This window comes from Jatropha curcas, chromosome 7 (genome assembly GCF_041381405.1).
Source record: "Jatropha curcas cultivar XTBG-Jc1 chromosome 7, XTBG_Jcur_1.0, whole genome shotgun sequence".
Taxonomy (NCBI): domain Eukaryota; kingdom Viridiplantae; phylum Streptophyta; class Magnoliopsida; order Malpighiales; family Euphorbiaceae; genus Jatropha; species Jatropha curcas.
In genome coordinates this window covers 11,569,380-11,582,352 of record NC_143157.1, presented here as the reverse complement: position 1 = coordinate 11,582,352, position 12,973 = coordinate 11,569,380, and the positions used below count along the sequence as shown (strand labels likewise).

The window sequence follows — 12,973 nt, the reverse complement described above, 5'->3', positions numbered from 1 at the left end:
GGTAAATGTGAAAATTCTTCACGTCATAGTCAAGGACGAACCCAAAAAATACCTAAGGACTTAACTACAGTCTTAGTCATAAATCCCACCGGAAGATCATGAACTTGAACCCAAAAATTCTTATGCAGCAAAGGAATCATCAAAGGATCTTCACCATCCTTAATAGTACTCAGCACCAACAAGTGACGATCAAAAGTTCAGGGAGCACCATTCACCATGCGTTTCAGGTCCACAAAATTATAAAACCTAAATAGGTACCTTTTCGCTCCTAGATCAGAGATATTTACTCTCCTTAGAGGCTGCCATAAGTGAGAAAAGGTCATTCTCATGGAGTTGAAATTTATTGAGTTATATGTTAAAAACATACCCACGAGAGAAAACACATATGAGACACAGGGACAGGGCTAGCCACCAACACTCAGCACATCCTCTTCCGAATCTGCAATGGAGAGGTGGCTAAAGTCTTGCTCCATCATGCACTAAGATCCACGAAAACAATAAACCAAGAAAAGGAAAAGACCATGCTACAAAGAGAGCATACCAACACCAAACTCTTGGCGAAAGTAAATGCCTTCCTTTCTAGTTGCTACTTGAGAAAGAATATAAATAAATAACTATTCGTATTTGATATAAAACCAATTAAGATGAAAAAAAAAAAAAGCTTCCATTAAATAGTAATCTTTTTTTAATGCTAGATAGTCATCATTGATTAGGAGAGAGAATGTTAATTTTTAAATTTAAAATTTATTTCTCTCTCTATTGAAGTTTTATGAGATTCTCATCATTAAATTGAGAGAGAGGAAAATTTTAAGTCAAATTTAGTATCTTTCATCTAACCAATAAAAAATTATTAAGGGCTTATGGATATTTCACCTATCAAATCTCTAATTGAGTCATAAAATATCCATGAAAATAAAAGCTCGAAGCAAAAATAAATATTCCTTAATTTTTAAAAAAATTACAACAAACAATTGAAAAATAATCTGCCGCAACAACCAAATTCCATCTCAATTATTACTCAATGGGAAACCAATCATGCCAACTCATCTGCTCGAAAGTCAATATTGAATATATCACCGAACGAAACGAAACGAAACGAAACAAAGCAAAGCGAAGAGAGCTCATTACTCCTCGCCGGTGATCTCTGAAACGAAGTTTTTTCAATTCTCTGAAACAAAAAGGTCGCCGGAGATCTTCCGTCACCAGATCAACCCCCTCTCTCTTACTTTTAATTGTAATCAGTAATCAGTAATAATGAGTGAAGAAGAAAAAGGACAAAGCAGAGGAGTGGTCGTAGATCACCATCACCACCAAAATCCCCAACCTCAGTACGGTACGTTTCAAGGTGTAGCTAATTATCCTCAACAGCCTGTTATCGGCTTCCCTCAGCCCGTTCCCCCGCCCGGAGCTACTGAGCCCTCTGCCCCTCCTCAGTATTACGCTCACGGCTATCAGACGGTTCCAGGTACTTTTTTGCCTGATTTTTTCTTTTCGACAAATGAATTAGAAGAAGGGATTTTCAAATTAATAATTTTTTCCTTTTCTTTCAGGCTATGCTGTTGCTGATGGAAGACCTGTGAGAGAACATCGCCTTCCTTGCTGTGGTATTGGTTTGGGCTGGTTCTTGTAAGTTCTATCATAAATTCCACTAACCACCACATACTCTCGCAATATTTCCAATTTGAGTTTTGTGTTATCTGTAAAAGTTTTATTTTTCTTTACATTTCTTTAGCCATTGAAATTGCAATATCAAAATCCATCATTTATGGCAATAGTTCATATACAATTTGAAATAAAATGCTTCTAGTAATTACAGGAAAACAGTTTCAAACGAAAGTTGTTATGCCCCTAGATGGAAGAATTATAATGCATTTCTTAATTCGAATATATAGTACCTAATGAAGTGGGATAACCAATTTATATTCCATTGAATTGGAGCCTCTGAAGTGAACCCGTCCTAATTTCTCTGAGCGATGCTTTTTTTTTTTTTTTTTTTTCTCTTCATTTACATAGTTTTTATAAATCAACATGGAATTGATTTCATTTGCTAATGAATTGCACACACACACACACACACACACAAAAATAAAAAATTCATTTGTAAATTAATTTTCATGTTTGGATCCAATATAGAATTCATTTTAGATATGTAGGTTTACGAGCTTACTCTTAGAATTCATTAGCTTTATTAGCTAGTAGCTTTTAGCCTCATTAAGTTTGATGTTAGTTTGGAATTCTATAACTTTTATAGAATTTGATTCAACTATGACCAATTCCATAGAATTAAAGATTTAGAATTCCAGATGAATTTTTATTTATTTTAAAACCTCAAGTATGGATTTACAAAGAATTAATGAAACGTTTTTGGAACGCATTTACACAAACAATCTCTTATCTATAAGCATATATAAAAGTATTCAAGCCATATGCAAACTGCTAATCTCTGTGTGCAAAACTGAAAACTCATTAATACCATGCCTAGGGCTATTATTGCTGCCGAAAATTGTATTTGAATTCCTTGATTCTGTTGTATGCTCTAAGAACTGCTCTAGAGTATAATTTTTGTTCATGTACATGTAATCAAGCATAGGCTTGGGTCCATTTTTTGGATAAGACACTGTATTTTTATCTTCTAGTCGGTGCCAATTCCAGGTTTCAGCAAAGTAGCTTCTCTCTGTCTTGTCTTTCTACTCTTTAGTGCCCCTTTTCAGGATCTTAAATAACAGAATCTGCAACAGCTTTGCAATTAAAAATTAGATAATGGAATCGCATAGAATTGACCACTGCTATCTAGAATTTCTTTCATAAGTTAGCAAAATGATTTAAATCAACATTAAATGTAGAATTTAACCAAATATCAAAATATGTTGTACATATCTGATAATTTGTGTTAAAATACAATTAAAAGGTAGTTATTAGATAATTTTGTAAATTGATGTAAAAAAATTAACCAATATTTTTTTAATGGCCTAATATTTAAGATATAAAATTTAAAATTATTCTTTTGTTAAAAATTAAAATATGGGTGTTTTCTTATTTATAAGTCAAAATGATACATCGTTGTTTATTGAGTTTAAAAATAAAAAGCCAGACCATTTTGTAATTAGGTTATTGGGTTTAATTAAAAATAGTAAAGGAAGCGAAATTATGTTCTGTCAACTCCATGTCATCTGGCCATTCTTTCCCAATGTATTTCTCAAAGTTTAAAATAAAAAGAAGTGCAAAAAGTCTACCCAGGAGCCTCCAATTCTATCTTTCTTTTCTTCTTTTATCTTGCCTACCCAACTGTTGCTGCCACTATACTTTTTGTGAGACGATGTCTGATGGCTGATACGGCTCGTTAACTAAAATTTTGGTGTGATTCTTGAACCACCCATAGAGGATTGATCAATTTTGTATCATCCTATATTTAAATTCTTGCTCCCTATATTCCTCTCTCTCTCTCTCTCTCTCTCTCTCTCTCTCTCTGTGTCTGTCTATATGTGCCTTTTCAGCACCAAATCTCAAAATTAAAGTTCTTGTAATATGAACCCTTAGATTCATATCCTAAACAGAAATTATACTTGGCATGAACAAAGGTAATATATATATATATATATATATATAGCTAAAAATCAGCCAATTGAGTCTTTATAAAACCTTATATGTGGTTTATCCCTATTCGATCTCATAATAGGTGAGCTTTCATCGTTTATTGGACATTGCTTATATTATGATATTTTAAAAGCAAGTTATATTAGGTTGCTTATCAGATTCTTTTAGTGCGAAGGCATCTCTTTAAAAAGAATAATATATGTGCATGTACATGTATATTTATATGTATGTGTATATATTATCTTATATTATGTTATTTTTTCAAATTTAGATCTTGCATTTATGATTTTATTATTTTTATATTTGTTAACTGTAGGGAGATGTACTCTCTTTTGTTTTTGAAGGTTTATTATTGGTTTCTTTCTTGGTGCCATCCCTTGGTATGTTGGGCTATTTATTATATTATGTGCAAGGATAGATCCCCGAGAGAAACCAGGATACATTGCTTGCACAATCGCTGTGAGTGCACTTTCCTTTAGTTCTCTAACAATAGCTGCAAGTTTTGTTCTATTATATATTTATTTTGGTGGGATTTATATCTCTTTTTTTATTATTTAGGAAGCAATAACAATAACAATAGGAATAAGATAACTTCTTTATTATTAATATTAACTTCTTACATCTTATGTCCCTGTGGTTTTATGTTGTTAGATGCATAGGGTTTAAAATATTCTTATCATAATTGGGAGAGAGGTAATTTAAAGTAAGGTTTTATATAACGTTACATAAATATTCTCATTATTTAATATAAATAAAAACAAATGGAAATATGCTCATTTTCCATTATTAACTACACTAATTTTATAAGGAAATTATCCTTAACAAAAATATAATGATGGAAGCACCTTTGTTTGATCCATACTGATCCAATTTTATATGCATGATACAAGAAAGGATGTCTTTTTTTTTTTTTTAATTGAAGATATATATCCAAAAATCACATGTGAATCCAATTTCATGAAGAAATAAACCTCAAAAAAGAAAAAGTAATAAAAAAAATTCTTGCATGTTGGATGGGAAAGTGAACAAAATATGATGGGAGATTGTGGTGAGAGAATAAATTGATAGATGAATAACATTTTTGGAATCACAAAAAAGGTAAGGGGTAGTATAGGAGTTGCAACAAAATACATTAATGAGCTAAATAACTTTACATCCTCAACTCACTGATCTAGTGGGTTCAAATTCATTGGCTCTTGATGGTTTTGGAAAAAATTATAATACTATACCTCACTTTACCATGTTCTTTCCTAAACACAATAGCATGATTTTTTAACCTTATAGAAACCTTCAAAAGCCATCCAAAAAGCTCCTTCCCAATAGAATGGTAAGTGTTAAACGCACTAGGATAATTTATATTTAATGATACCGCATAAAATCAATGAAAAATAATATTTCCCTTATGTAGGAAAATCATCCTTATAATTTGGAATGAGGATTTGAGATAGAGATTTTTTTTTTTAGATTTTTTTTTCTTTTTTCTTAAAAACATACATTTATTTTAATATTTAATGAAAATGAAAATTTTAATTGGAGAAATGAGCTCCATAACACCTATTGAATTCCATGTTTGTGAACGAAATATATTTTTAATTAATATCTTATACTACATGAGGAAATATTAATGGTATTAATATGTTTAGTACTTAGTGGTCTAATGGAGGAAATGAGAGATTTGATGATTTGATATAAGATATTAATTAAAGAAGACATTTTTTTTTATTGATGAGGAATTGTACTGGTGTTATGGAGCTCATTAATCAATTCAAATTAACATTTAAATTAATTATTAAAATTTAAGGAAAAAAATATTTTTTAAAAAGATTTCCAAAATTAATTCTCATCCCAAATTAAAGGAAAAAAAAGGGCATTCAGGTGCACAAAGCTCCCGCTATATGCACAGGGTTCGAGGAAGGCTTGGACCACTTTGGGTCTATTGTATGCAGCTCTACCTTATTTTTCACAAGATGCTATTTCCTTGACTCGAACCCGTGAACTCTAGGACACAAAGTGACAACTCTACCATTTGCCAAGGCTCCCCTTCATTCTCATCCCAAATTCTGGGGATACTTTTCCTACATAAGCCAAAAAAAAAAAAAAAAAAAAAAAAAGGATTTTATTTTTAGTGTAATCATTCAATACTAACAATTATAGTTCATATGGCTCTTAAATATCTAACAAAGCAAACCATGGGGAACCAAATGTCTAAAAAAGGACCATACACCACTTTGTGTGAAACCATAAGATAGCTTTTGTACTCCTCTATTTATATATATATATTTCTAGTAATTTGTTGAAAGAATATTTCGAATTTCTTTTTATTGTGTGTTATATCTTCAATCTCTACATCACTATATATATACACAAGATTGTTCCAATATAGGAAGAGATCTAAATAGGAATAAACCTAAATTAGGAAAAACAATAAACCTAAACTAGGAAAGACAATATTGATTTTAATTACAAAGATTTCAACACTCCCCCTCAAGTTGGTGCATAGATATTACTCATGCCCAACTTGCAAACCAAAGGATGAAACAGTTTGCTATTCAAACCCTTCGTGAAAACATCGGCTAGTTGCTCTTTTGAAGCTATATAGGAGACATTTATAAGGCCTTCAACTATCTTCTCTTTTATAAAGTGACGATCAATCTCTATATGCTTAGTTCGATCATGCTGGATTGGATTATTCATAATACTGATGGCTGCTTTACTATCACAAAACAAGGATATATTTGTTGTTTCAACCAACTTTAACTCTTCCATTAATCTGCGCAACCATAGGAGTTCACATATTCCTTGTGCCATAGCTCTATATTCTGCTTCTGCACTGACCTTGCAACAACAGCCTGCTTCTTGCTTCTCCATGTGACAAGGTTTCCTCCAACAAAAACACAATATCCTGAGGTTGATCTCCTATCATCAAGAGAACCAACCCAATCCACATCTGTATAGCCTGTTATTGTCAAACGGCAATGTTTAGAAAATAAAAGTCCTCTACCAGGAGCTGATTTTAAATATCTTAGAATCTGATGCACAGCTTCTAAGTGAGACTCCCGAGGGTCATGCATATACTGACTCACTAAACTTACAGCATAGGCAATATCTGGTCTAGTATGGGTAAGGTAAATCAACCTCCCGACCAATCTCTGATACCTGCCAACATCAACTGAACTTCCCACTCCAGCTTGAAGCTTATGATTGGCTTCAATAGGTGATTCTGCGGGTTTACATCCCAACATACCAGTTTCTTTAAGGAGATCAAGGATGTACTTTCTTTGAGAAATAAAAATCCCTTTTTCTGATCTAGCAACTTCTATCCCAAGGAAATATCTCAACTTTCCCAAATCCTTAATCTCAAACTCCCTAGCTAACAAATTTCTCAAGTGAGTCATTTCTTCTTCATTATTTCCAGTCATCACTATATCATCAACATAAACAATAAGCAAGGTGATCTTACCTATATGATGTTTGATGAACAAAGTATGATCAGCATCGCTCTGCATGTACCCAAAAGAAAGCATAGCTTTACTAAACCTTTCAAACCATGCCCTTGGTGATTGCTTCAGCCCATATAATGACTTCTTCAGCTTGCAAACTTTTCCTCTGGTCTTGTCATCATCAAATCCAGGAGGAATATCCATATACACCTCTTCTTTCAAATCACCATGTAGAAAAGCGTTTTTAACATCAAACTGATGTAATTCCCAGTCAAGATTGGCTGCACAAGACAACAAAATTCTAATTGTATTCATTTTGGCTACAGGGGCAAAAGTTTCCTGGTAATCAACTCCATAGGTCTGACTGAACCCTCTAGCTACCAATCTGGCCTTGTACCTCTCAATGGAACCATCTGCCTTATGTTTAACTGTGAACACCCATTTACATCCAACTGGCTTCTTTCCTGATGGAGGAGTTACAAGATCCCATGTCTCGTTTTTTGCCAAAGCTCTCATCTCCTCAACCATTGCAGCCTTCCATTTTGAGTCCTGTAATGCCTCTTGCCAATCCTGCGGTATAGAAACAGAAGAAACAGACAAAACAAAGGCTCTATAGGAAGGGGACAGAGCATTATAAGAGATGAAATGGGAGATAGGATGTTTAGTGCATGTTTTAACTCCTTTTCTAAGAGCAATAGGAATATCAAGGTCATTGTCAGAAGGGCTGGAATCAAGATTAGGATCAGAATCATCAGGAATTAAAGAAGACTCACCAAGTTCTTGTTCGGCTGTATTTTCAGAGCCTGAAATTGGAGAAGACGGTTGATCAGAGGTCTCATGCTCCATGGTTGTATCTGTATTAGTCCGTCGTGTGTAGGTTTTCAAATCAGGTCTATCCAATCTTTCTAGAGGTTTGGGTTGTTCTCTCCTACTATCTATGTCTACAGGAAACTCCCCCTGGAAAGGAACGTCATTCATCACCTCTTCCATCTGATATTTCTCCCCCTGAAGAGGTGATTGGGAAGGAAAATAAGACTCAAATTCCCGAAAGGTAACATCCATACTCACAAAATATTTTCTAGAAGGAGGATGATAACACTTGTATCCTTTTTGAGTAGCAGAGTAACCAACATACACACACTTCAAGGCTCTAGGATCTAATTTGCTTAGACCATTCTGATGAACAAAACAAACACAACCAAAGACTTTAGGAGGTACAATATAAGAGTTTTTTCCTTGAAGAACCTCTAATGGAGTTTTAAAATTTAAAGTACGAAGAGGCATACGATTGATAAGGTAAGCAGCAGTCAAAATAGCATCCCCCCAATATGGTTTGGGAAGATTCATAGTGAACATAAGAGACCTAGCTACTTCCAGTAAATGCCTATTTTTTCTTTCTGCAACTCCATTTTGAGCACTAGTATTGACACAACTAGTTTGATGTATAATACCATTAGAATCTAAATAGGTACGAAAAACTGCATTCATGTATTCAGTACCATTATCAGTTCTTAGGATTTTAACATGCGCATCAAACTGAGTACAAATCATTCTATGGAAATTCTGAAAACACGAAAAAACTTCATTTTTTGTTTTCATCAAATAAACCCAAGTTAATCTAGTACAACAATCAATAAAGGTCACAAACCACCTATAACCAAAAAGAGAGACAGTTTTAGTAGGACCCCATACATCAGAATGAATAGTAGCAAAAGGAATCAAGCTTTTATTATTAATTTGAGAATAAGAATGCCTGGTGTGTTTGGCAAGTTCACAAGCATCACATACTAATGAATCGAAATCACACTTAGCAAATAAAGTGGGAAATAAACGTCCTAAAACAGAAAAAGAGGGATGTCCTAATCTCCTATGCCATTGAATAACTTCATGGGAAGGATTTCTAGAAGTTCCTACATCACTATATATACACAAGATTGTTCCAATATAGGAAGAGATCTAAATAGGAATAAACCTAAATTAGGAAAGACAATAAACCTAAACTAGGAAAGACAATATTGATTTTAATTACAAAGATTTCAACATAATTGAAAAGAAGAGATGGGTATTTTTTATAACTCTATAGATCAAGGAAGTATTCTCTGAAGTAAAGTAAAAATGCAACAAACATCTCTCTCTCAAAACCTAATTATAGTAGTATTCCACATCATGGCCAAGGTCTTCTTCTGCGCAATATCACCACCATGAAATATCTCATTTGACAGTCCCCCACCTATCAAAGAGAAAAATGTAAATGGGGGAGATTGTTGGCAAGTTAGATCATGATGGTTGATGTTGAGGGGTTAGACCAAAACTGACCTTGCTATGGAATTGATATAAATCCTTGTGATTGTAAATTGTTACTAAGATGTTTATGAAAACATTTTTTTTTTATTATGGGTTGAATCTTTCACGATGGTGGTAGGTAGTGGTTTAATGATAATTTGTGAATTTCCCATGTGTTTGGTCGATAGCGAATTGGACCCAAGAAAAAAATGAGGGTTTTGGTTTTAAGGTGTAAAAATATGTTGTTGACAAATGAAAGTTCAAATAAGCTCATTTTGGGAGAGACGGGAAAGGAATTTTTTCAAAAAGAAGTAATCTGAAAAATATATTCTATTTCAATGAACAATTTATTGAATTTAAAAAAATACAACTAATACAAAGATACAACCAATACAAATGTCACAAGGTCCAATTAAAATACATAAATTTAAAAAAGATAATTGTAATAGAAAATGTGTTCCAGGGTTCGTAATTTTTTGTTTTTGGTATAAAATCTATTATTTGCTAGACAAGACTAGATTGTCATACACACATGCACATCCATGAATTACTTCTATTTTTTTTATATCTAGGCTAAATGCATAAATTTTTACCTATAAATTTTATTAATTCAGTCATGTGGAACAAAGCTTATGTGTCATTTGACGAAATAAAAAATAATTTAAATACTAGTTTTTCTCTCTAGTAAATTTCTTGTCTCTCTCTTTCTCTCTGTTTTTCTTTGCAATATCAAGAATCAAAAAGATTTGGATGCTTTGAATTATTTTAGCTTTATTTGACTTTTTATGGATTGACTAAGAAAAAATTATGGAAATCCTAATAGAAGGATTAACATTTTTAATGGCTTAGAAATGTAGGGACTTTTTACTTAGTTTCATCATAAATACTAAATTGTAATTCACCCAAATGATTAAGAGATGTTAAGAATTACTAATTGAGAGTTGAGATTGAAGATAAATCAAGAGAGTTTCCCTCCCTTTTGCAAGGGAAGGAAACCCTTAAAAATCACTGTTAGATCTAGAAATTAATAAACAAAAATCAATAATTTAAGAAATAACTATGTTTTTATAAGACAACTTGAAAATTATATACAATTTAGTTGCTATCTAAAAATACTTTTCAAAAATACTTCTCATGGTAGCGTATAGGAATCCCTACTAAACCATAAAAGAGACTGCCCTTAGGGGATTGAGAGTTCCCTTGGATATTTTGAGGTACTTTTTGTATTTTGCTTATTATTTTATAACATGTGATTGTCATTGTTTTCAAGGGATTATGAAAAAAGCATGGTGGTTCTTGTGTTGCATATAGAAGAAAGTATGACTGGAGAACAGGAAAAGGAAATTTAAGTTAAAATATGATTATACACGATTATTCTATTTACAAGTTGTACCTAACAGCTATATAAGTTTGTGAACTATCAGAGTAAAGTGTGAGCTAGAACTTTCCACTTTCAGGAATTAGATTTGTTTGGTTGTGCTCTCTATTTTACCATTTGCTACAAAATAGTGCTTGCATCAACTAAGCAAACTGGAATGCTAGAATATTTCACAAGCAACCAGTGCCTATCACATAAAACATAATCGACCTTGGGATAACTCCCACCTCAAATGAACTAGTTATTTGTGCACATACCTTTATCAGCAAGGGGTATAAAATTTCTGCCATTTTTTGGGGCTTAAGTATAGATTATATTAGGATATGACTTAATAAGCTTCTTGGGAATAAAATCAATTGGACATTATTCTTCTAGATAATGTCGGAGCTGCCCAGGAGGAATCCATTTAGGCTTTTGAGGATTGCTATAGACCACAATTCATTTAGGACTTGGATTTAAGGAACCTGGGGTGTTCATTAAGTTAATCTAGAGACCAAGGAATGCCAACTATCAACTGCCTAGATAACCGTCTATAAAGAATCTTTCTTCTTGTGATTCTAACTTTTAAGCTTGTGTTATCTCTCTCTCTCTCTCTCTCTCTCTTTTCTTTTTTTTTTTTTTTTTTTTTTTTTTTTTTCAAATCATGTACTTGTGATGAATCGTCAAAAAGCATGAATGCACCTAGATGAATAAGTATAGAGTACTGCTTGGCTTAGTGACAAAAGAATTTGTTTGTCATACGTTGTGCAACACCTTGGTTTAATTCCAATTCCAAAATACCTTGAGATTTGCCTGGCCCCCTATTATTTCAAACTTAATTTCAGTCCCTGAGGTTTCTTAACGAATTGAGACGATAAAAAAAATTATAATATTCCTCACAGTTTAGTCCTTACTGTTTTCAAATAGATAACTCTTTAGTCCTTAAAGTTTCAAAATTACTAACACCTTAAAACCTAGATATTAGCTTTGGAAAACATTTCATCCTTCAAAATTCCTTAAAATCTTGTAATATTTATTCATTAAAGTGTGACAAAAATTGCTAATCTTGTATTTTAGTTATGATTTCTGGGAACCCCTACCCAAAGGATCTCTAACCAAATTACAGTTATTTAATTCCCATGTCTACTCAAAAGTTGTTGTGACTTTTATTACTTGTGTTTTGGGTTACGAGAGAGATATATTTTGTGCGATCCCACCTAAACTGTAAGAATGCTGCTCTTCACGCAGGCTGTTCTTGCTACTGTTGCAATTATTCTTGGTGTAACAAAGGGAGCTGATGATTGGTAATCTTTCCAAGCATTGCAAAATGGATGTGCAAAGTTATTCTACAAACTGGAAGACCAAAAACAGAAAAAAACTTGGGTATACAATCATATTTGAATTCTTGTGTTATTGGGAGTAATCTGAACAATGAGAACTGCAAACTCGTTATGGATTTCCATTATGTTATAATGTAACTATTATTCTACTTAGCTCAGACTATTTATTTGTGAAAATCTGCAGACATTTGTGTAAATGTAAGAAAAGCCGATGGATTCTCGTAGAGTTGCGTGTACTTAGTTAAGCTGTTCGGTTAGCATGTAGCTATAACGATGTTCAAACTGAACTGAACCAACCAGTTGCAAATTGAATCAATCGAGTTTTTATATAGGAAAAATTGAATCCAACCTATAGAATTGAATTGGTTTGGTTTCAGTTGTCTTTTTGAGTTGAATCAGTTTGGTGTTTAGGATTTTTAAAAAATTGAACTGGTTTGAAAAAAAAGAAAGGTAGGTTTTTTCTTACTAATTTGAAATCAAACTGATTTTTTTAAAAAATGAACTAAATTGAATTGATCAAGTCAGTTTGTTTTGATTCAGTCAGTTTTACCAACTATTGTTTAATCCTAGCTATAAACAGATTTTGAAGATAATTCTGTCTACTGCTGCGGAAAACAGCATATGTTCTTGGAGGAGACTTTCTGATTTAAGTGAACAGGATGATGTTTTGCTCAATTTGGCTTGACCTTTATTCAGATAACAAAAGATTAATTTTCTTATTTTTAATAACAAAAAATAGATTTTTATATTTATACTTTGGCTTCGTGAGCTCATTTATTCCCAAATTTGTGTAAATTAATAAATCTATTTAATATTAAGTATAGTTTAAACCTTATACACGTCAATTTTGAAGCGATTTTATATTATTAGGCGTCTATTATGTTCCTCTTACTATTTTTTATTTTTATTTAAAGCAAATTTTAATATGGTAATTAGTAGCCAACTATATGAGTTTGCAT

The 12,973-nt window shown here is 32.5% G+C and overlaps 1 protein-coding gene across 1 annotated transcript; it reads left to right on the top strand.

Moving 5' to 3' along the window:
• The first annotated feature begins 1,092 nt into the window (after positions 1-1,092).
• LOC105645498 (large ribosomal subunit protein eL20z) lies at positions 1,093-12,119 on the top strand. Its single transcript, XM_012231112.3, has 4 exons — positions 1,093-1,465; positions 1,551-1,626; positions 3,939-4,053; positions 11,923-12,119. Exons 1-4 carry the CDS (start codon positions 1,255-1,257, stop codon positions 11,980-11,982), a joined length of 462 nt encoding a protein of 153 aa, XP_012086502.1. The 5' UTR covers positions 1,093-1,254; the 3' UTR covers positions 11,983-12,119.
• Positions 12,120-12,973: the final 854 nt, after the last annotated feature.

Excerpts from the sequence above, each read along its gene's own strand:
- LOC105645498 (XM_012231112.3), top strand. The coding sequence starts at position 1,255 with ATGAGTGAAGAAGAAAAAGGACAAAGCAGAGGAGTGGTCGTAGATCAC. Across the intron at positions 1,627-3,938 it reads ATTGGTTTGGGCTGGTTCTT|GTTTATTATTGGTTTCTTTC; the intron begins GTAAGTTCTATC and ends TTGTTTTTGAAG. Across the intron at positions 4,054-11,922 it reads ACATTGCTTGCACAATCGCT|GCTGTTCTTGCTACTGTTGC; the intron begins GTGAGTGCACTT and ends CTCTTCACGCAG.